Raw genomic sequence first — 26,536 nt, forward strand, 5'->3', positions numbered from 1 at the left:
CGAGCCTCAGCAATGTTTATAACATGTTTGTCGATTATATATCTACAAATAGCCAGAGGCATATATATTTCCTCTTTATCGATGTCTAATTGTAGCTCTGACTAGTTCATCTGCTTCACAGTTACCAGGAATATCACTATGTCCTGTAACTCATAGCAGGTTTATCGTGAAATATGATGTTTGATCCACTAAGAGACATTATTTCACTAACCCTAAGAGATAATAATGTCTCTATTTCACTAACCCTAAGAGACTTTAGTGATCTCAAAGCCGCCTAGCTATCTGTATATATAAATATATTTCTTGTTGTAAGCACATTTCTTCTCACTACAAGAAGGCTTTCTTTAATTGCTGTGATCTCCACTTGAAAGACACTACAGCGGTCGCCCCATTCTCAGTCCTCTTTGAATGGAAAGGCAATATTAGAGACCGAATTTAAAATCAAAACAGTAGGATTTTGAAAATTCGTGATAATGGGAAGAAACGGTAACTTTTTAAGTATCATAGAACAGTGCTTGTTACTGGCGACTAATAGGGAAGATTCCCTCAGTCTAAGAGCTGACTTCGCTGCCATTTACTTACAAAACAAGTCTGTTGGCAGTAAGTGTAAGATAACGTTTAGAGCTTGGCTTGGCGTTGTTCTGAGAGCTCCACTGATGAATACTACCTGCTCTTCGTATACTTTCCATATGGAAATCCAGAAAATTGGTTGCTATTGCTAGTTAAGACACTACTGCAGTTTGTTAATTAACTAAACGCTGTGTTCTTTTTTAGCTTATTTTCTATAATAATTTATATATTGACGCCTCTTTATTCTAAAAAGTGGCTAAAGTAGCAGCTAAGCCCTTTAAAAAGGTAATGTAGTCAATTACTTAATTTCCCATTACTATGTATAGGGAGCATTTTCTAACAATTATATGACAGTTTGAGTAACCTAACATACTACATAAAGAGCAGAAATCAAGCTCAGTTAACCTCAACTTAGTGGTAAATTGAATTGTCGATAAATCGAATCACCGCTCAATAAACCAATAGCTTCCCTAATTTTATCAAAATACCTCATCTTATATAAACATGTTGTAAAGTCAATTAGTGCGAGTTCTGTACACAATTTGACCAAATTTGAATGGGACTGCCCTAAAACTGGGTTTATAAACGAGACATCGAAACTGTCCAACAATCTAACGAATGGCGCTCCATAAATAAGCCGAAACCGAAAAACACACCTTAAATTCATTCAAAAATCAAGCTGACGCTCTTCGTTTTGTTTGATTACCGCGGTGTGGCTCACAATGAATTTCACAGTTTGAAGGGTCGAGAGTCATCGCTCAGCCACCGTATTTCCCAGATTCGGCCATCTGTGCCTTTTTTCTGTTTTCGACACATTCACTTCGAAAAAGCGCCATTAATTAAAATTAATTAAAGCCATTAAAAGTAACGCACTGAAGTCACCGAAAATTATATAAGAGATAAAAGTTTTATTTCTATATAACCATTGATGTCGATCCAACTTATTAAAAAACTCTTAGGCTTATATCATTCCAAATGGCTTCATATTAGAAGTCAGAGTGGTTGTGATTGGATTTGGACCATCCGTTAAAAGAGATCACAGACACCAGCTTAAATGTTGTAATCCGAATCGATTCCTTTTTCTTGACTCTGGCAGCGTAAAAAACTGAAAATTTATTAATATCCCAAAAAGAATGCCTAGTTTGGGAGTATATAAAACCGAACTGCTTTTACTCTAAATAAAAAGTTACAATTTCTCTCACTTTGCTACAGTAAATTATTCAAAGAACTTAACTAAATGTAATGAGTAATGATTTTGGACGGAAATCACAATCACTCATTGATAACCGAAGTTAAATGGCGACAATTAGTTAGAAGCCGGCTTCGAATGCAGAATGCCTATTTTTACAACAATAAAAATATCGTTTTTTCACATAGCAACAATGCCTTTGACTGCAAATAACTTTAATGACAGTAATCGCCAACGGACATTATACACACGCGCCACTCACACAATGGCAATCTGCTTAGTTCAGTGGTGAAAAATAACAGCGCATTGCATAAATTAACCCGACAATTAACATTTCGCTCATTGAACATTAAATAATAATGCAAATTACATAAATTACAAACGCAAAGTCGCAAAGTTTGCTGTTGCTTCTTCTTCACGTTTACTGCAACAACAGATAACTGTATATTGTGTATCGCCGCCTGTTGGCAACCCAAAATTTATAGGTCTTTCTCCTTTTTGCTTTTGTCGTTGTTGTTTTATTTTTTTTTTTTTGCTGTGCGTGAATAATTGATGCCAAAAGAAAGTGAAGTAAAGTGAGAGGTTGCAGTTTTAATTTATGTGCGTTTAAACTTTTTTATACTCGAAGGGCTTGTAACCCATTTTATGCGAACTTTTATCGGCATTAATTTTTTTTGTCAATGTCAAATTGCTGTTCATTTATGCTATGTATTCGCTTTTTTTCATTTTTAGCACTGACCCTAAATTTCGACAGCAGCTAATGACAATTGACGTGACTCCAGCAACTAACCCGGTTTTGCAATTGCATACATTACGGCGTCAGCGCATAATATTTGAAGTCACATTTTATCCTGCAGCTTTGCTCTTTTTTCGTGGATTTACTTCGCTACTCCGCCCTTTCAATGTCTTGTTTGCTTAATATTTCAAATTAAATTAAGTTTATTTGCGCCTCAACACACTTCCGGACAAGTTGGTTTTCCGCTTCAACGTCACTTATGACTGAGTGAGTGAGTGAGAGAGTGTGTGAACTTGCATTATACCATATATTCGTACAAAGAGTGTGTGAGTATTTGTTTGCGTTTTCAAGAAGAAAAAGTAGAAAAAAGCTGAGATGAAGTCGATGAGCGCGCGGCTTAATGAATTAATTATGCAGTTTATTTACTTGCAGTCGCTCTCCATTACCATATTACTCTTTCTCTATTTGTGTTTGGGTGCCGACATGAGTAATGAGTACGAAAGATTTATTTGCCTGAATGTTGACTTTGATTAACTTAGTTTGCTGGCATATTAAAACCAACCGCTGAACTATGATTTTATCATCAAGCGGCTTACACAAGTATCTAAGCATTGATTTATCTTTTAGGTGAGCTTAATTACGGTGGCATTTGTATGCAGATTAGACGTTTTTTTATAAACTGGATTGACAAGTTAATAGCATTGTATATAAATGTACTTGGATAATTACTTGTATCTATTAATGCATGCACAGTCGTTATGTCGAATATTAGTGATAACGATAAAAATAAATGTAAAGACCAAATGATTTAAGATTGAACGTTAAATATTAAAGATCCAAGATTAAAGGTTAAAGATTAATTATTAAAGATTAAATATTAAAATGTAAAGATAAAGATAAAGATAAGGATAAAGATAAGGATAAAAATAAAGATTAACATAAAGATAAAAAAAAACATTAAGATAAAGATAAAGATAAAAAGACTGATAAACATGAAGGTAAAGATAAAGATAAGGATAAAGGTAAATATAAAAATAAAGATTAACATAAAGATAAAGAAAAACATTAAGATAAAGATAAGGATAAAGGTAAATATAAAGATAAAGATAAAGATAAAGGTGCAGATAAAGATAAGGATAAAGGTAAATATAAAGATAAAGATAAAGATAAAGGTGCAGATACAGATAAGGATAAAGATAAATATTGAATATTTAATTAAATTTAATAAAATTCAATGGCGACTTTTAAACAAACTTTTATAAATGAAATACAATGGCGCAAAAAGAGATTTATTTACAAAAGCTTTTAATCAAAGCGTAGAAAAAATCAGAGTACAAAAAAAAAAATAAAACATAATGCAATTCTCTACAAATAAATGCCGTAGCTATAAATTATTTTTTTTTTGTTTCTAAAAAACCACTTTTGCTTTGCAAACGCGCAAATCTTTCTCGCGGTATCGCTACTATTGTCTTTGTCGGATTTCTGAATTGAAATTACCTGTTTTGCTCTTTTTTATTATTTTAAGTCCCAACAAACTGATAATCTACATGAGTTTCTTTCGTTGCACAGTGAGCTGAAAGGCGATCTAAGGTATTTTTTAATATTTTTTTTTGTAAAGGAAATTAGTTTTTTAAAACAGAAATTATATCCAAATACAACAATATGGAAAATTTTTTTTAATATTTTCACTGCAGGAAAAATATTACTGCAAAAAGAATTTTTAGAAATAAAAAAGAATATTTTAACTGAAAAAAATTGGTTTAAAAATTGATATATATGACCACTTAATATTTCGATTTCAAAACCATTATAATTTTTATTGTGAAACGAGAATTGGAAATATTGTAGTACAAAATTTCTACAACAATACAATAACATAAGTCCAGGTATTAAAATGGTATCAAGATAGCTCACATTAGGCTCAAAAGAAGCATTTTTATTCGCCTTCCAAAAAATTACCCACCGTGCGCCAAGTGCGCTGGCGATTATACATTTTAACGACGACAATGGCACTGGCAACTGTTGAGAATAAAAACGCTATGGGAAGAAATTTCAACTTAATTCACACTTAATAGTCGAGTCATAAATTTCTTCTAGCCTGTGAAGTCGGTGTGCCAGCGTACGACAAATATACAAAGCCACGCAGCAGCCAACGCACACATACATATTTATTTCAGCACAGCAGTCCCTAAAGCACATGCTGCTCCGCAGCTCTCTCTATCACTCTGCCATCCACTCGCTTTCATGAATGCACATGAGTTATTTGCTTTTTATGCATAATTTATGCTTTAAATGAGTTTCTCATATGTTAAACATGCCAAGATGGCAGAGCATCACATATTCGACGCACACACGCATGCACACAAACACAAACGCAAGCTGAATGATATATGCTTGTATGTGCATGGTAACTGCGATTTGTTGCGCATCAATTTTATTTATGACTTGTGTGCATGTAAATTCATTTAAGCGCATTTAAGTGGAAGATATTCTAACAAAGCATTTCATTTGTGCGCAAACGCGTCAAGCGCCTTAAAGTATGGTAGGTACGCAAATATCCAAGTGAGCTGCATGCCAGTTGTTGTACTCATATTTATACATACATATGTGTTTATAATAAATACGTATTAGTGTGTACGTATATTGAATCTTGATGTTTGGTATATGAATAAATGGCCCAACTCTTTTCCCTAACTTTCATTTCCGCATTTATGCTTTTACATGTATGTGTGTTTGTGCGTTACACATGCGAGCACAATAATTGAGTGTCAACGAACTGTCATATTCTATATTCAATTCGCGAATATATGCGCCCTTCCTGTCAACCCTTTGACGAAGTGATTTTTAAATTTTTCAATTTCTGACTTATGTAAATGGCGTTTAATTGTTTGGAAAGGGATTTGAATATGTCACATACCGTTGTATTATGTATATGTAGCGTGTTTGGCTCTTATGTGCTTGCAATGTCTGACGTGTTGCGATAAGCTTTATGTGCTTTCACCTAATTCCAAGAAAGTCGATACATAATAGCTGGCAGCGCTACGCGATTTATTTGCTTTCAATAATATCAATGAGGCATATAAAGGAGTAATTCACTAAATTCAACAAAGCATAATCGGTTGAGGGCTGATGATTACACAAATATTTTGAAGGAAATGTAAGAACTCTTAAATATGATTGAAACTTATTTTCTATGAAAGCATTTGAAATTATTTGAAAGGGCAATAAACAATTCTGAAATGAATATAAAGGGTGTATTTTAAAGATATATAGTTGAATGGAAAATGTTAAAAGCTGGAAAATTTTGCTCTGTTTGAGATATACATACTAACATACGAATAATGAAAACAAATCAAGAAAAATAGCAAAACTCAAGTTTTAGTTTTGTTCAGTTTCCTTTGATTTTTTATTACACAGAAATATTAGTAGAATGATAAATTCATGTAGAGAAGGTGACAAAGTTCATACTATTATTAAAAACTATCTGTTTTGATAACGTCTATATATAATTCCTTATGGCAGTAACTATTGAGAAATAAGCCACTAACCTAGAAAATGAATCTTTGTGCGATATATGTACATTGTTCCGAGTATGTGAGCTTTTATATGCTATTTTTCTGTAGTTATATTTCAAAGTTTAGTCAAACTGGATAAAAATACTTATACTTGTACATACAATCTAATGAAATTTGACTTGGACTGGTCCATTTAAGCTACATGCGAACACCGAATCGATACATTTTTTTTCTAAATCCTTGTAAATTTTGGTCTCGCATGGCAATAAGTATATTTGGCAGTTCTTAGCTATTTTTTTACGACTAAAAAAGGTTTTCTGGCGATTTTTACTATAAGAAAAAAATAAAAAAAAAAAATAGATTGCTTGAAAATGTGTGTTTCCAATGGAAACACAGCCACAGAATAATTTAAAATGTTGCAAAAGTGTTTAAGCGAATCTACGTTATAACAAACGCAATTAAATCAGCGAAAACTTGACTTATGCAAGTCCTCCTTTAAAAGATCTTAGAGGAGAGTATGGAATGAGATGTTAGTCTCCTACCAAATGACGTGAAGGTTTTGCAAAAGCGATCTTTGGAGCTGATAACAAAGATTTTTATTAAAAAAAAGGAAATTATGGTTTTTTATACATATATGGTATGTATATAATATGAGCGATACTGTTTAACATTATGTTACGTATACGACATGTATACTCTGTACAAGAGTCCTGCTTTAACAGTGTAAATTTTGTGCAATTTCGATATACTAATCAAAATCTGATGAGGAATTATATCTTTTGTATTATATAAACACCTATTCAAAGGAAGCGATTACATTCACCTTTGTGTCTAAAATATCCTACTATGTGTAGTTATATTTTCAGAGAGCTGAGTTTCAGATCTGAATTGTTAATGGTATGATTGCATTTACAAAATTTTTCTTTACCTTATATGGCTCTGTAATCTATTCTGGCAGGCTAAGCTTCATTCAAAATCAATTTCTAATATATTTTGACTTAGGGCCTTTCCGATGGGATTCTAGATTAAGTCTTCATATATAGGCTGGTCGTAAAAACTTCTAGGTATGCATACACTCACCTGCCTTAGGTAAATACTTAGCATAATATTATTATAAAACTCATGAATAGAATGGTTTTAAGTACTTTTCTAAGCCATTTGGAACATCGAAATTAAGAGCAGCAGGTTTCTTGCAAAACATAAAATTATCTGTAACGATCTGTGTGGACCTTATGTGCTTGTAATGAATATGGCTGTATTAGAACTACAAGTTTTCTGGGATAGAATAGAATATTTTTCAAATTACTCGTAGTTTTAATTATAAGCAATTTTATTTGAATCACTGGATTTTCACAAGGAAATAAGTATCAAACCATCATGAAATCTTACAATCCTTATATTTATCATCTGCACCAATATTTCATTCTCCAAGCATCATACAATAAAGCATTAAAGTGTCAAAAAGTTAATCTAAACAGTCACATACTCGCATAAAAAATACTTATATAAATTGTCTAAGCAAGAGTAAAAACCACGCCCACCTCTTCCACCAATTAAATGTGTCTATCGCTGTAAGCCCATTCGGATAGATCATGCCATCATTAATCTCTTGAGAGGAAATTAAATGAAAAACTTAGCTAATTTTCAAATCAACTGAAGCAGCTTAAATGTTCGTGAGCACATTACATTTGCCCAAACAAAAACAACTACGCAGCAAGTGCAGAGTCCACAGACTCATATATTAGCCGCAGCGAATCTTTGCACCTTCATTTGAAATCACATAAATTTCCGCTGATAATTCGTATTTTTATCGCAATCCTTTTCCACCCACCTAATTTAGAAAAACTTTTAATGCTGCCACAAACAAAGGGCCAACAACAAAAACAACTGAAATTAAAAACGTTTTAAAATATTAAGCAAAACGACTGAATCAAACCGTTATCAGCGAAAATGGCGCACTCGAAAGCAAAAACAAATGGCAGAAATTACACACATATACATACACACACACACCCTCCCATATATGGTACAGTTCGAGAACCATTGCAACGGCAGAAAAACTTTTCCTTATTAATGACATCAAAGTTCTAGATTTCACAGCGCTTCTGCGATTCTCCGATCTTTCTTGCGATTCGCGCGCCAATGAAGCGTTGCATGCGGCACATTGACGTTTTGGCAAATCCGCCGGCCGGCTGCTGTGCATTAGTGTTGGCGACCGCAAAAATCTGCTCGCATTGCTGTTGTTGTTGTTGCAGGCAGCAGCAGTGGCAGCACGAAGACTTCCTTTTGCTAATTACTTCGCTTAATTCAATTTTATGGCATTAGCCGCTGCTTTTTAGCAGCCAGTTGCATTCGCTCCACACTCACATACATACACTCACACCCCCGCTCTCACAGTGGCTTCAGTTTTGCTCTATAATTTGCTCTTTCTTATCCTTGCACCCCTCTTCAGCCGTCTTTTCGCATCACTTTTCTCTGTGCTTTGTTTGTGGCAGCGCTCTGCGGTCAACGGTAATGGTTAATGAACCGCACATTAGTGCAATCAAGCATTGCTATTGCAGGGCAACAACAAAAAAAGTGTCACTCATACATACATATGCAGTTACAAGAGGAACAAGTTTAATGCCAAGTCATCAGCTCAGCAGCGCACAAGCGTTTTTTGCCACTTAGCACAGGGAAGGCACTCACACACACACACCCAGAGTTTGGAGGCTTGCTAACTGCTTTGCAGCTTGGCAGTTCATGTATTCATTTATCGTTTCGAATGTGCTCGGCAGGCAAATGAATTAGTCATTCCTTCTATATGCCACAAATAAAATGGTCATATGTTTGCTCGTTTGCTTTATTTGAGTCGAAGCGAGCAAAAGCGAGTGAAGTGAATGGATTTCGTCCGTTGCTTGTATGTCTTGATATTGCTTAGCTCTTTGCCTTCTTGCCACTGTTGTGAATTTACTTTGATATCAAGTCAGTATCGGTTTTGCACTGATTTGCCACAGAAATTTAATTAATGCGTGCGATTTCGTTCGCTTTTCAACGCTGGCACTTACTCATTAATATCTTGCCTTAAAGCGTCCGCATCTTAAATGATTTAGAATGCTTAATAAGTTCATATTCGACTTTAACGCCTGAAAATATGCAAAAATTTACCAAATACTTATATTTATGCTCAGATTTAGATTTTTTCACATTTTTTTCGTGGCCTAATCTAGGTTAAATGATATTGTTTAATCATCTTTTAAACTATGCAGTTGTATGTCGTCCAGAGGCAGCGTGGTAAGGCACTTTTAAAATTTACGGTAAATCTAAAATTTTCTGTAGCATAATTTTGTGGTTTCTATTATTAATGAGAAAACAGAGAGTCTACAAAAACTACTTGTATAATTAATCCAATCAGAAAATATTGCACGCTTCTCGCTGTCCATTTTTTTAGTCCTAATAAAGAAGATACAGATAAGAATTACAAAAAGCTAAGTACACTGGACAAAAACACCAAAAAGTAGGCTACATAGCCAAACAATAACTTCCTTGTGTTAGCTGATTGATAAAATGCTCTAAGAAATATATACATGTATTTTTGCAAAGCAAACCTCTTATCCGAGAAATTATATGTAAATTTATCTGAAAAGAATATAGATAGAAAGGTGGTTCCTCTTTCTAAAACTCTTAGGTTAACAGGTTCCAGATTTGAAAATTCGGTAAGGATTCTCTCATACCTGACCTCAGTTGGCTTTAGCCATTTGAAGCCACACAACAGAAATTGTGAGGTCTTCTAGTTTATTCGCATTTTAAAGTGAAGTCAAGGGTCGGATTGTGACTGTCAATGACACATGGATCCATTACCATAACCCTAAACGCACAAACTTATATGTGAAACCTGGCCAACCAGCCAAATCAACGACAAAGCTAAATATCCATGATACTAAGGTAATGCTACGTATTTGCTGCAATCAGAAAGGCATGGGAACAAGACATGAAGCAATGATTTCCCATTAAGCCAACGCTGGGCTTCATGTTCCAAAACTGAGCAGAAACTATTTTGAAACGACGGTTGGAAAATGTTGCCTAAGCCACCTTATAGCCCACCTGCTCTTTCAGACAACCATTTGTTCCAGTCAATTCAGTACGCCCTCACTGGAATACGGGTCACATCAGTACAGGTTGTCAAAAATTCGTTGTTAGCAGTTTAATTCTTGGTCGCCAAGCCGCGCAGTTTTTTTGGAATGGAATATACAAATTCCCAAAAAGTTGAAAAATGTTATAGTTGCAGATAAATAAAAGTTCCATTATTGAAAAAAAACGCACGAATATAGTTATAAACCCAATGTAATCTACTTTGTTACAAGGTGTATGGTTTCGATTATTAAAATGTGAATGAGATTAGCAGAATCTTCGAAAATGGTATTTTGATTGCGGGAATATATTAAAATAACAAGCCAAAGGATATAAGAAATAATTTGAAAAACCTTGTTTTTTAATAGAAAATATTTGCAGATACTTATGAAACACTCAAATTAGCTCAATCATAAGCCTAAACTTTACCATTATTTACTCCAAAAAAGCATAATTTTATGCTCTCTTCTGCTAGATATGAATCTTACTTAAATATTTGTCAAATCACTTAATTTACGTATCGTCTGCAGCATATAATTGCTCCGCGTAATTGCACATTATGTCCGCAATTCCGAATACGATACAGATACACCGATAAGTCTAAAGAAAAATATATCCTTTCAGTGGCTTAAACAGTACTAACAACAAGTGCACACATACATTTTAATTAATTGGTAATGGAATTGTTGGCACAAAGTAATGAATCTGCAAAAATAGACAATTACGCAAATGAACGGATGAGTACAAAAGCACACAACGACTCATAGATAATAATTGCTGGTGAATATGGCAGTAGCCACATCAGACTATTGTACACATGAGCAGGACACAGCAGGAGCACACATAAACCAAACAAATAAGGAAGTGCTGCATTCGAGTGCAGCCGCATATTGAATGTTCATGCAGTTTGTAAGGGTTAAAGACAAATGCTTTGAAAGGAAAGGAATGAAATACATTGAGGTGACTGTTAATATTAATTACTTACTTACTCAAAAAAGCGGCAGCCAATTGCACCAGAAAAGTGTGTGGATCGATTTCATCCACTTCAGAAACCAAGCATATTAAGCCTAAGAAAATGTGTCCCTATAATTTCATTCAGATATCTCATATTGGCAGATATATATTGATTAAATCAACCGAAGACCGATTTGGCAGACCTATAAATGGTCTTTTTGAGACACATAACCATATAAAAATTTCGTTCATTTTTACTATTTTCAAATTATTTTAGGTGCAGAAAAATGTCATACTCTGTGCAACATGTTGCGATAGTGGAGTAATATGCATTTCCATCGCAACCAGATAACAGCATAAGTAATGTGTAGGATCTCAACACAACTACCAACGTACAGATTAACAAACAGTGATAAATTCAAAATTGTAACTTAAACAATGGTTAGGACAATGCATTTACAAGCCATGCTTTTAATGGTTGCCAGTCCGAGCATGAATGCAAAAGTGTGTAGGGGCATATTTGTATGCTGCAGCAATCAATTACAATTCCAAACGGTATGGAGATTCTTCTTATATCGACTGAATTCAACGCTTTTCACTATAATCTAGCCTTTCTGCTCAACAATATGCAATTATGTGAAAAACAGATCTCTTCTGATCAAGCGAGCATTCGCTACTGATTGTTACTCATACGCCACAGCAATCAGATAATTGTTTGAGCGCAAGGCCGAATTTTACACTAATTGCTATACATTTGCTAAATATTCTTAGACTGATTAATGACTGCAAGTTTTAAGATCCCTTAAATTTGGTTAATAATTTTTTTTTAGTTATAGACACCTTTCGACAAGGAAATTAACGAGACCACAGCACTATAAAATATAAACCGTGAATTTAATATACATATTCACCATTTTTTTTAATGGATAATATCAACAGAACTAATAACTGAATTAGAGCTTGGCGGAGTTCACTACATACAAATTCGCTTGTAAATTTAAAATAATCAATTTTTTTTTTTAAATATTATATAAATATTATATTAAATAAGTGAAATTAAAGCCGCAAATAGTTCCGGTGATATGAGCGCATTTTTAACTCAGTCCAATCGGCTTCCAAAACTTTAAGCACGTTTTTTCGAAACGCTATTTTCAGAGTCGGTGAGGACAATTTCTACGAAACGGTGAGGATAATTTCTACCGATCGACTTGAAATTTTCACATACATACATATTCATAGATATATTTTCAAGTAACTTTCTTAGAAATAATATTATTCGTAATAATTTCATTTATTAAGCCACTCTGAAATGAAAATTTTTCAAAAAAAAACTATTTTATTTATTGAAAAATCGCTATTTTGGCAAAAATTAAAATTTTGATTAGTCTTGTGATCATTACCTATATTCATCTATAGTAATAATATTTTATTTTTGGATTATGAGTTTGATATGATTTTACGTAAAAAAATGTTTCTCACTGCCGGACACTTTTTTTTCGGAGGACCACTTTCAAATCAGCTACAGGAACAAGGGAATACAAAATTTTTAAAAATGCATGCTGCTTATTTAAGTACATGCAATATATATATCATATGGAGATGAACATTAACAGATTCTCTATTTCTCTCGCCTTCGATTCCAAGATTGCGTTCAGAGTAGCAATTTAAACCAAAAATCGTAAATTTAGTATTAATACATTTAATAATAATTTAATATAAATTAAATTGTATATTTGTTGACAGCCGGATTTCTTACTAAAAGGCACACCTAATGTGCCAGCCGAACAAATGCGATTTTTGGGTATTAAAAACAAAAAATTCTTCTCTATCAATTGTTTTAAAATTTTATGGATATACTATTTATAAACATTTTTAAAACTAACGGTCGAATTTTTGAAGAAAAAAGGTAGATATCTTTCGAGTTACGCAGTTACTCTGCTTCCAGTTATTTCAGTTGAAGGAATCTAAAAGAAAACTCTCTAGTAGATATTGTCTGTACAATGATATACGGTCAAAAAAACATAAAAATTGAAAAATAGCGGCATTTAAAATATGTTGAATTTCTTCCAAAATTTCGGTCGTTTTTGGTATGTCAAAATTTGATTTTTAAACAGATCAAAAAACCGAAAAGTCAATATATGGAGAACTACCATATATAATATACAGAACATGTAGAAAATATATATTAACGTAGGGTGATTGAATCATTTGTGTTCAAGTAATCACTGAAGCAAATTTAAGAAATGTTTGTTTGAGAAAAACGCGTTTAAATATTAACTGAAAGAGCTTATTAACCTAAACGACTACACTTTAGATGGCTATAGCTCAAAAACTGTTTGAGATATCGAGTTGAAATTTCGTTATAACATTTTTAAAAACTAATATAATGTTAAGGCTTCGGCTGTTTTTTGGATATGAAGGCACTCACCAATCAATCAAACATTCTAAGCATACAAAAAACTTAAACCAATATCACTACAGCAGTTGTCTACGCTACAACAAAAACAATAATTAAAATGCATTACTTTCCAGTTCCGCTTTTCTAATGATTTTCCATTTCATTTCGCTTTAAACATAAATACTGCACTTAACTAGTAAGTTAAACTAGTTAATATAAATTTATTCAGCAGATTAAACAAAAAGCACTCTACTTAAAAGTACGAATGCATTTAGTTAGTTTGAATAGACTTTGAGTGCAGCTAAGTTGTATTCGAAAATAATTCGCGTAACAAATCCACAAACACCAACGCAAACATACACACACACACATAGATTGGCAAAGCAATACGCAACAGACTTTCATGGAGACATTGCATTTATTATAACAGAACTTCAGCATTTCAACAATCATGCTACACCTACTACAACAAAAGCAACAACTTTTATTGTTGTAAATGGCGGTGGAAGTGAGTTTGAAGCATTTTACTTAACATTTGCAATGGATAAACCCATTTCGCGTACATGGCAACGACGACAACAACAACAGCATTGATAAACATCTACAACAACAAAAATAGCAAGTAAGGAAGTTCTTAGTTCGGGTGTAACCGAGCATTTTATACTCTCGCAACTTGCAAGGATCAAAGGATTACTTCAGCTGTTGGCAAACTTTTATATTAAAGGAAGTATTGATCCGATTCAACCCATTTTTGACACAAAGACATACTATTATCGAGAGTTTCATTTATTTATTTTATTGTGTGATTTTCAATTATATATCTTATTTATTGACCGATATTTTCGGTGAAAAGTCAACTATACGCACTGGAGCCGAACAAAGGCGATTGAATACCTAGGCGCTTAAACAGTTTTTTTCGATTTAGACAATTTTTAAGTCACAAGGTGGCACACTTTAAACGCATTATTCACGCAAAGTTTTACGCCGATATAGTCATTGTTACTTAATTTGCATAGTGGAAAGTAAAAGAATCAGATGGAATTGAAAATGGTGTTATATAGGAAATAGGCGTGTTTGTAATCCGATTTCGCCCATTTTCGCACAATAACATAGAAGTATGAGAAGAATGTTATGTACCGAGTTTGGTTAAAATCGGTTAAGCAGATCTCAAGATATGGGTTTTCACCTAAAAGTGGGCGGTGCACAGTTTACACAGACGGACGGACAGACATTCACCCAGATGTCAACTCTACGCTTCACACTGATCATTATATATAACCTTACATCAAACTCGACTAGTTTTAGTTGATACAAACAACCGTTAGGTTAAAAAAACTACTATACTCTGTAGCAACATGTTGCGAGAGTATGATAAGAATAAAAACAATACAATGTAGAAACTTAGAGTAAACAATCCTCAATACACACACATACACGCGCGCGTGTGTCACTTGCCGAAAGACAAAAACAACAAAGCGCAGTGCAATTACAGTTGCATAGCGACATTCTATTTAGGAATATGTGAGCAAATGCATTTCATGATGCAGCTCAGTTGGCGCGGCTTTGTGTAGGCGAATTGCGGTGCATTTGTAACATTTTGCGAATTTCGAGTGCACATAGCGGCGCGGGTCGCTTGGCACAGAGCAACTGGCTCTCTACACACACACACACACACACAAATGCATGTATGTATGTATTTGTGAGCATAAACAACAATTGTTTTAGGGCGCTTAGCAACCGTTTTAAATACCCACTTAGCTGAGAATTAAATTTGCAGATTTTGCTTTCAACACAATACTTGGTGGTGGTGTGTGTGTAATGTAAGAATATATGTCTGTCTGCGTAATGCACATGCAACAAACAGAAGTGGTGGTCCTGTGTTTTGGTTTTGTATAATTTCCGCGCCAATACTTGCTCTGAAAATCCGATTAATTCCGAAAAAAGTAGTATGTTTGAAACTAATTCTCGAGAGTATTCTTAATTAACTATGTTTCATGTAAGGGGATTATATATCGAGTTTTTTTGCATATTTCTAATGTATACATAACTAGCAGCATGCTCTATAAAGCATTTGACCGCAAGCATGTTTGTTTATGAGATATCCAGCCCTACTTTCGGCCCCGCGCTGACTGTTCATTTGGCGCAGAATTCTTTGAACGTGGTTTCCCAAAAGGAAAGATACTCGTATTTCAAATCTGTAAATTGTTACTGTTTTATAAAACATTTAGATATGTTTAGACATGAACTTTTTTTTGGAAATTGCTTAACCCTTATGTTAGTAATCGGGTACCCGGGTACCCACCGCGGTGTATTTATGTGAATATCTTAAAAAAATTCAATATTTTATTTTAAGCTCTCAAATCGTCGTTTTTTAACTTAAAAGAAAACTATTTGTGAATTAATTTTTCTATTGTTTTTTTTTTTTTGAATCTACGTTATTTTTTTTCGTTAAATTGTCGTTAATATCCCGGTACCCGGTTGCTAAAAGACGTCGGTAAAGTTGGTTACTAACTAACCAATATAAGGGTTAGTTTTCAGATTCTTATATATATGTTACATATTAGGTTCAGAAACATGATCAAAAAATTTAGCTGTATTAATAGCTGCCATTTTGTCAGATTTTCAAATATTCAAAAAAGCTTATGTCTAGCCGAAACTTTGTTTATAAACATTAATTAAAATAATATATTTTGGCTTCAAGGTTCTGAAGCTGAAATCTATTACCAAAAAGTCGAATACAACCCATCGGCAGTGATACATTTAAAGACACATTAAGGACTGAGTTTTGAAGAAAAATGTATTTTTTATCCAAGTTTTAGAGTAGTGTGTATTTTTGTGCAACCGCTGCAATCTTGACTGTAATAATTAAATTTTAATGTTTTTTTTTTTTGAACTTTTTCCTGTTTTATTCTCAAACTCTTTCATAAAGCAGATATTTTTTATTTTTATTAACCAAATGACGGAGTATTACATTAGACTTGAAAGTTATTCGGTTCACAATAGTTAATTATTCCACAGTATAACAACCTGACTACACTTTTTTTAACAAAAAATAGAACAAAAATCGGTTATACTTTGTAATATTTGAATTAAACTTTATTATAACGCATCTACAAGTTGTGCCAGCGGAAACATCCCAACGAGCAAAAACATAATTTATCGTTCAATAACAACTATCTTTAATACGGCAGATACCCCAAAAATCACGACTTTTAAATAAAACAAAAATGTTTCTAAGCAAATACAATCAATGCAATATAGTAGAAACAGGGTAACTTGTTAGACAAATATCCGAAAATTAATATTAAAGCGCTTTATATACAAATATAAATCTTATGAAAAGTGGTCAAAAGCTGCCTTCAGCAGAAAGCATTTCTTTTATTCCCCCAACTTTAAGCACTTCTCGCTGAATAAGTTAATATTAGAAGTTCAGGTTAGCTTTTGTATGCGTATACTTTTCATATGCTGAAAACTTCACTTGGTTGTGAGCTCAACTATTGTCAACCATCGAAAATTACCCAAGCTGCATGCGCTTAAAAGCTGCGGTAATATAAAACTTTAGTCAAAAATTGTAGAAAAGCTACAATAGATGTTGTTGAAATGGAAAAATTTTTGTATACGAAAGCTTTTTAGATTTCTCAAATGTGTATACTTAAATACTGCAATAAATTTGGTTGAATTGCTATAGAAGCACTAAAAGCTCTCTGGCTTAAAATTGTATATATTTAAAATTTTTATAGGGAAATATGTACTCTCGAAAAGTTTATGTAGATAGAAGCGCCGATTAATGGGAAAGAGAGCTTTAAAGGCTTACAAAAATTTATAAAGTAGCTCCCCTGTATTGAATATCTTTAAAGTGATGCTTATTTACTTACTACATTGATATAACAAATGTGTTTTTAAAGCTCATGAAAGGTGTGCTTTATCATTGGCTTATACTGTAAATGACACTGAAGCCAACTAAGGCATAAAACTATATGACACTTCTCACTCGACACTATAGCCATATTTTATTGAAGTTCAAGCAATTATTATTGCACAATATTTTTATAAACTTTTATATTTATAAACAAAAACAAAATCGGCAATAGAATTGTATTTTCATACAAGTACTTAATTTTGAGCGGCCAGTTTGTATGACAGTTATATCACATAGTGATCCGATCTAAGCAAGCTATTTAAAGATTATAGTGTTGCCTCAGGTAATTATCTCTGCCTGATTTCGTCAAATAAAAAGGTTGTATATAAAAACTTGATTTCTATCGTTCAGCTTGTATGACAGCTATATGCTAACCGATATCGGTAGTTCCGACAAATATGCAGCTGTTTGGTGAGAAAAGGACATGTGCTAAATGAGAGACTTGCTCGCATATATACACACATACGGACATGGCTAATCAACTCAACTCATCACGCTGATCATTTCTAAATATATTTTATAGGGTCTCCGACATTTTCTACTGGGTGTTACATATTTTGTGGCAAACTTAATATACCTTGTTCGTGGTATAAAAATAAATACAAATAATTCATCTAAGTGAAAGTAAAAATTGTAAATTGGTTAGTCATGTCTTATATTATTACACATAAAGAAATATTTGCGTACGCAGACATCTCCACTATATCCTTTGAGATTGGCAAATAAGTGGCAAGACATAACTTTCTGTTTACCCGAAAGCAAGCGATATTTATACTGAAAAACTTATAACTTTTACATTAGCGGTCACAAATACAAGCACACACACAAGAACTGAAGAACTGTAGCGCAAAAGAAGGAGTGTGAGTTCTGACGCTCAAGAAAGTATTTCGATTTCAGCTACATTTTGTAACTTTATATATTGATATTTATTTGTGCGTGTGTGCGTATACATAAGTATATGAACTACTCAAAACTAATTTCCAAGTAATCTGCATAGTTTATAGCACTTCCACTCACCCTTGGATGTGCAATTTATCAATGTAAACTGTTTTTTTTTCTCAAAAGAGCGGAAACCTAAGGTTTATGTCATTTCCAATGAGTTTTCAAATGTACATATATAAGCTTGGCAGGTGTGTAGGTCGAGCTCCGCACCAAATTTGTAGTTACTGCTTTAAGTTTTTTCTTCTGCTATATAGGAGTTATTTATATAACTGCAAAGCTCATACGAAGAGTTCAACAATTTTTCTAGCAATTTTAGTATTAAATTTACATATATCAATCGAAAGGCGAGTAACTCTAAGACCAAGAATATCTTCATTTTTTATTACATTTTGAACCAGTTCCCAGCAGCCTATACAAATAAAAACATAAATACAAACATTTTTATATATGTATATTTGTCCAGCCTTTTTGTTGGCAAGAACCATCTAACTCCCTCTAACTCTTTTCTTATTTCATTCGATTTGCGCTTGGTGAATGTTTTATCATCGAATTAAACACTTTGAGACTTCGCTCACACCACAAATCTATATATATATGTATACATATACAAACTAAGCAAACAAGTCGCTTTTAGCAGTTTTGGGCAGTCCCCACCAAATTGTATGCAAATCTCAGTGCAGATTAACAACGAAGTTGACAACAAGTTTGTTACTCTTGTTGTAATTGCTGATGTTCCTTTTGTCGCTACTGAAATGTGTTCGCGGCTGGTAAATTCTTTGAAAACTTTTCCTTGTTATCGTCATCATCATGATCACCATCATTATCATTATTATCGTCATCATCTCTATCACAGATATAGAAATAATCAGTAAGAATATTATTTGATGTTTCTCTTTTAGACAGTTTTTAATATTTTAGCACTTGGTCTTCTACTACTTGGTATGTATTTCTTTTGTCCCAAGGGGAAAGCAAAATCGCAATACCGACTGTGCGTATAAAGGAAAAAATCTATCTAGTATATGTATAGACAGCCAAAAGCACAACGTCATTCTCCCTAGTGAGAGATAAGATGTAAGAACTTCGCCAAAAATTTTTAAAAATCTTCTTGCTACAGTGAAGATACGAGTACTAACCCTGCAAGAATCATTTAAGAAAACTGCTGAAATGCTATATTTTGAAAACTACTGATTATACTACTAGAAGCGGACATTAATAGGAAGCTTTATTCATCTAAGCAACACTGACTATCCATATTAATTCCAGATTTCTCTTCTCTGTCTTCTTGCTGAAGTTTACGCCAGCAATTTTAGGAAAATTGGCAAACTTTCAACAATAGGAACAGTATTATTGCTATAACACACAAGTTCTTGATTGTTTCTTGCGTTCAAAAAATATGCAAAACAATTTAAAAGCGACCTAATTAAATGAAAATATCTCAAATATATGGTTAAATAATTCACTTTTTAGTAATCAATATCTGGCCACCAGTGAACAAGCTTCAAATATTCCTACAGGCCTTTCATACTCCGCTGTAGTTTTTCTTCTAACAATGTAAGTCTTCATTCGACTAAATTTTCTTCTCTAACATGGCATTTAACTTAGTGCTTCTTACAGTTTAGTATTCATACAGCTGTAATTCGATTCAATTTTCATACTGTAACCGCATTACTTTAAATTCACTGTGGCTATTTGGTTGGCAGTGCAATATATTTGGCACTCAATTCAAAAGTTTGCACTTTCTCTTACTTGAGGCTACAATTTACGATCGAATAAATTATCAGGAAATTTCAATAATTTGCGATAAAGTCGAATTAATTGAATATTTCAGTGCAGCTATCTGATTTGAATTTGAATCACTTAATATAATAGCTCTGAGCAAAATTTTTAGTTAACAAAATAATAGAAAATTTAAATGGTTTATTATATATTTGTAGACTAAGTAGTAGATTTGTGTTTAGAACAGCATTCATATAATTTGAAATAATTTCAGGAGATATTTACCTAGCACAAACGACAATTTCATTTCGACTTAAAAGTAATGAAAAGCAATGTAACTGTGAGATTATCGCTAGATTGAAATTGTTTTCAGTGGCAGAAAAATATTTAATTTATTTAAGGTGCCGGCAGATTCCGAATTACAATTCAATTCCAACTAAGAAATAGTACACTTGCACGATATCCAACAGATGGTTCTAGTATCAAGTTATTACGAAAACCAATATATACGATTTAACATAATGTTATTTAAATCAGAGCTTATCGGAATAAAAAGAAATTTCAATCCAAAATATTTCATCTAAATTTCAGTCATAATTATTGTATAACCTAAACAAGTTGTATTAGGTTTGCCACCACAGAAGGAAGCCATATAGGTACATATAAAGCTGAGTCTGAGTCGACTTAGACAATTTCGTCTGTATATACCCGAATTAGTACCACTTATTGAGATATCAATCTGCAATCCTTATCGAACCACCATACGATATAACTGCCATACAAAGTGATCAATCAAAATGAATTATGAAAAACTTTTATTTTTATTTAAAAGCTATATTTACGAAATTTATCAAAGAGTATGGTAGTTCCAGATCCGTTCGTTCCTTATGGCTATATTAATCGTAAAAACCATATGGTGACCAAATAGAGCAAAGAAATTATATTATAATATGGTATTTCAGTCGGCGCATTGTTCTTGTACTTGAACTGCGCTAGAATTTTTCTTCTGGCGATGCGTCAAGTCAAGAGTATTTTCAGAGCTGTTGTAAGTATATACCTTTCATTCACTTTATGTTTGATTTCAAATAAAATTATTTCTAAAAGTAAAATTCCTCCAAAAACAACTATCCAAAGTGAGTAATCGTATCAATGAAATTCAGACAAAATTGTAAGTATGTATGTATATTTTGTTCAAACACTGTATTTATTTTATTTATGCTGTTGAAATGCTTTATGTTATCAATATTCTTATTTTTAATTTTGTTTTGCTTTCCAAATATTTTATTTTCATATACTTGTATATACATAAAACCTATGTACATGCACTTGTTTGTAAATATTTGCCAAAATGCGCTTTAACTATTTTGGTGTATTAACTGCACTGAATATGCATATGTATTCTTGTGATGTGTGATGCGATTCAGTCCAGCTGAGTTCTGTTGGAATTGGAAAAGTTATTTGATTTTTGTTTGTCTGGCTTAAGACATTGAATTTACAGAAACTGGGTTTTGATTACGTTATCCTTAGAATTTATTTCATTTTTTTTTTGTATTTTATTTTTTCAAACAGTAAACTGAACTTTGCTTTTCATTCGACTTGTTTTTACTTTTACATGTAATTGCTATATGATATCTTAGTAACTTAATATACATAAATACCTAGTTGTATGTAGTCGCATTACTTAATTTGAGCAGGTATTGTAAGTCTTTCAGGTTTAAGTAATATTTGATAAAATTGCAGCCTGCAGAAAGCGGCATACACATGTCTATCTTGAAATTTTTGTAATTTTCATTAAAAATGTTTTTCTGTTTTAGCGCCAGAGTTTTATGATATTCAGGTATAACTTGTATTATTTTACGCTGTACATTTTGTCAGTTATTTTTTTTTTTTTAATATTTTTTACTGAAGTAGAAAGCTTAGAGCAATAGTTTCACATTTATACAAACATACAGCCGCGAAGTTAAATTTATTTATATTTTATTTTATGTATTATTTTACAATACTTTATTTTATGCTCAACAAATTTATTTTTTTTTCTCTTACCAAAATATACATAAATTTATTATAGATTTTACACATATTCTAAGACTCTTATATTAATTATTTTGTGAGCAAGCATACCGATTGGCATAAAAAATCTAAAACAGTCATGAGCCTTTTTCAATTCTAAATTTATAAAGTTAAAATAAAAGGTATTGTAATTTACAAGTTTTATTTTCAGATTAGTAATCAAAAATTTATTTAAAATATTTTAAAATAATTCAGCCGACTACATAACAAGTGATTTTCATAATTTTTTACAACAATAAAACTAGACTACGAGTACACACACAATGTAAATATGCTTTCAAGTATACCTACAATAGGTTAACCAATATATTGATATAATTTTTTGCTCATATGTCTCTGTTTACAGTTATACTTCTTTTGAACTTTCTAGTGATATAATTTATTTGCTTATATGTATTACCGAAGGTAGCGGCTATACCATACATTTATATATTTAATTTACTTAAAAAATTAAAATATTTATAAAATAAATTTTTGATAAAAATTTATAAAGATAACAGCTGATAAAAATGTATGTCACATACACATATATACTTATTTTTTTACCTAAAATATATTTTATTTTATAATTAAATTTTATTTATATTTTCTTCTTAGCACTAATAAATTAATTTTTTCTTAAATATATTCTTGAGCTAAATATATTTTTATTTCACAAACATTTAAAAATCACATCGAGAAATTTCAACAAAAAATTCAACAAAATACAGTGTTTCATGCGTATATATTTAATACGTATGTATATTTTTTATATATATAATAAAAGTGTATGTGTCGAGTTTTTTTTATTATATCTTTTAGTTTTATTCTGTTAAAAATATCTACCTTTCTCTATGTATATGATATAATCACTCACAGTTGCTTACTAGAAACTCACTCATTTTCATGTTCTCGTTAGCTGCTTTACAAACTAAACCAAAATGTTTTAATCTTTATGTTGCTTCCAAGTAAGGTACTCTCTAACGCTCTTTTGCATATATCACAGAGAGTTCCATTAGATATTCAATTATGACAAATTTGAGTAGTCAAGTTCGGCGATTGCTCGGTAATTGAGTAAAATACTCTAAAATAACTTAAAACTTGTATACACGATATTTAAAAGTAACTCAAAAAAAATATTGTAATTTCTCTATGATATCTTTCAAAAAGTTTAAGGAATAAAAATAACACGAGCCTCTGCAAGAGATAGCCTTAAGAACAAAACTGTTGTCCAAAAAGTTCAATTACAAGTCTCCAAAGTGCACTAGAATAATGTATGCCAGTATTCACTATACCCCGTTTTCGAAGAAAGTATCATTAAGAAACAATATTTATAAAGTAATTTCTACGGAGAATTACTAAGAATTTTTGCGAAAAACCGAGGATATATTTTCACGGAATTTGGAACCTATTAATATACTGCATAACTTAGATAGAAGTAGCATTGACCATCACAAAGTGAATGAAATTATATTATATGCCTTACAAAGTCTTATATTAAAAGCTACAATTCTTTACAGATATATGAATTATACCTAAGCATATTAAAAATTATGTAGAACAAGATTGCCTTAGCAAAATACATTTTATTTTAACTTGATCCCTAACAAATATTCTGTGACTTATTATTTTCTAGTAGCTCTCTCAGCATTGCTAATTCTCTTGCTCGCTTATTAAAAATTCTTTGCTCGTTCTTCCCTCTTAAACTATACATTTATTTGCAACATATGATTTCTTCTTCTCTTTTATCACTCATCTCACTTGTACCTATCTACAATTCTGTCTTTTTGTCAACTTTCGCACAGCACTCAGTTCATGAATTCTTATAAAACTAGCTAGATATGCTGCTATTACTACTACTCCGCTTCAAACGATTCCTCGCTTTCCAGGCGCTGTCGTTCAACTAATTGATGCTTGCGTCTCGCAGCGATCTCGTCGATGGCAATCCCTTCAATCCCTTCTCCAATTTGTCAGCATCACCAGCGGAAAAACGATAACTCGTATGACCATGTCCACCATTTGCACCCCCAGCACCACCGCCACTAACGCTCAATAGCGAACGATTCGCATTTAGACTATTGCGCTTACTCACCACTGCCGCCTCCGCTGCCGCGCTGACCACCGACACACAACTGGCACGCGATGAGCGTCTGCTGGCGAGAAGTTCGAGATGTTCGTCGGCGGCGCCACCGCCGCTGTATGCATAATGTGTGATAGATGTGGTTGTTGTTGCGCTAGCGGCGGTAATGATCTTTCCCGGCGGTGAGTCCTCTAGCGCCTCAGGTAAACGCTTATAGTCGCCACTTTGCGAACGATGCAGTTTCCAAGAAGAGCGCCGACTGCTGTTGTTACTGGGCGCGCTATTACCACCGCCGCCACTGCCAGCTGGGCCACCACTAATCGGTCCATTGTGTCCAGTTGTGCCGGTAGTTGTTGTCGCAGGCGGACTGTTGCTGCTATTCGAATGTGTGGATGCATTACTTGAGAGACTGCTATTGCTGTTGCTATGGTGCTGGCTGTAATTGGTGTTGGAGTTACGCCGCGTCGTGCGGTGTGCTGGTTGTTGCTGAGTTTTGGCAGGGCCGCCAATTCGATCTGCTTCGCTAACTAATTGAAAACTGGATGCCTGGTCGGCAGATGCCGGCGTCGCGGCAATGATTGTCGTCGCAGTTGTCGTAGCGGACGTATAGCGATGCTCGTAGCGTGAGGGTGGAGACTGTGGCATAAGCTGCGCTGATGTAACGGAATACTTGGGCAACTCTTGTTGCTCTTCAATGGGCTGTAGCAGAGCCTCCGTCGAGCGGCAACAATTATTACTTTTACTCACGGAATGTTTCATAATCCAACGATAATCATTGGAGTTCTCATCATCTATCACGGCATACGACTTATCGCTGCCGCAAAAGCTATCGCCCAGCAAACGTTCATTGGAGCCGGTAACTGAGCAGGTGCCTTCGGCAGGTGATATAACCTCTTCAATTGTATTCAATGGCGATACTTGTAGAGTCTGCTGTTGTTGAAGCAATTCAATTTCAGTCTTTATCGCCGGATCAATGCCCAGCAGGCCGAGCACCAAACGTGGATTGGCCAATACAAAACGTTCGAAAACGGGAAAGTCTATTTTATAGAAGTCGGTTTGTGTAGCGCGCGATATCTTTGGCACTTCTGGCGCAGCGGGCGAGTTTGTCTTGGCGCTGCCAGTAGCACTAATACCGCCACCATCATCAACAGCAGCCACGCTCCCTTGCACTGCAGCACTGCCAACAAAAGGCAGTTGCATTTCACGCCCCCAGATTTCGGGAGGATGCGAGGACGAACGCTGTAGTGACATATCATCGTTGCTACTCGCCACAAAGTGCATATTGCTGCCCATACCCACCGCGCCGCCAACAGTGCCACATATATTGGGTATAGAGCGCGCAGGTGGGAATTTCAAACTTGCCTGTGAGGCCATTGTCGAGAAGGTCATCTCCTGTAGCGCCTGTATGGCATTGCGCACTTCCAGACTCAGCTGCGCCACATCATTATGCAACGTCGACACCTGCGAGTCCAAGCGTTCCATCGAAGGTTTCTTCTTTATGCTGTGCACATCCTCATCCCCATCCTCGGCATTCATATCCTCATCCATGGAGCCGGTGTCCAAACTTGATGTTATATTTAATGAACGTTGACGTTCAACACGCTCACGCAAGGTTATCAGCGAACGTCCACGCGGATGTAATTTCATTAAACGTGGACTATTCAAGCCCAGCAATGGTGAACGACCATGCAATGGTGATGGTGTGGTAATGCTGTGATGTGGTGAGGCGTTTGCACCATTTTCATTGTCCTCATCGCCACCATCGCCGTCCTGCTGGTTCTCATCGTCTTCACTTATGCTCGGCAGTGGAAATGATGGTCCAATTTCTGAGTCCTGGCATTCATAACCTTCACGTAAGTTGAAAGTGAGATCATGTTGTATATCATTGGCGAACTGTTGTTGGTATTCCGGATAGAGACGCAATACCTCAACTAAGCCTCCCATATGTACGCACTTCAGATCGCAATAAGTGAGCGCCTAGTTAAGAGAGCACCAAAAAGAGGCAAAGAGAAAAGAAGAGCACACATTACATCAAGGAACATTCAACGGAAGTTCATAAATTCAATGCGAATGAATGAATGATTATACTTAGCGCATTGATGAATGAACGAGTAATGCTTGAAGTGTGTGTGTGATGTAATAAAATGAGTGATTAATTGGAAACACCTAATACTATAGTTTTATAAGTGTATTGCAATACATTGGATAAGTAAGGAAAAATAAAATAAAATGGCCGAATACCAACGATCGTTAAACATTATCCATACTATGTATGTGCTCTATATATATATAGTGACAAATTTTTCTTTCAAAGGATTACATGCGACAAACAAGTTAATTGTATTCCAGTATAAGGCG

The 26,536-nt window shown here is 33.8% G+C and overlaps 1 protein-coding gene across 3 annotated transcripts in view; it reads right to left on the bottom strand.

Moving 5' to 3' along the window:
* Window positions 1–22,562: 22,562 nt before the first annotated feature.
* The window catches only part of Elk (Eag-like K[+] channel), a 162,035-nt gene continuing 158,061 nt past the window's right edge, over window positions 22,563–26,536 (bottom strand). For all 3 annotated transcript variants that reach the window (XM_036370035.2, XM_070108108.1, XM_036370034.2), the window contains one exon: window positions 22,563–26,155. In XM_036370035.2, the coding sequence (XP_036225928.2) occupies window positions 24,002–26,155 (2,154 nt within the window). In that variant the 3' untranslated portion in view covers window positions 22,563–24,001. The remainder of the gene's footprint in view (window positions 26,156–26,536) is intronic.

Source organism: Bactrocera oleae, chromosome 4 (assembly GCF_042242935.1).
Source record: "Bactrocera oleae isolate idBacOlea1 chromosome 4, idBacOlea1, whole genome shotgun sequence".
NCBI classification, from domain to species: Eukaryota; Metazoa; Arthropoda; class Insecta; order Diptera; family Tephritidae; genus Bactrocera; species Bactrocera oleae.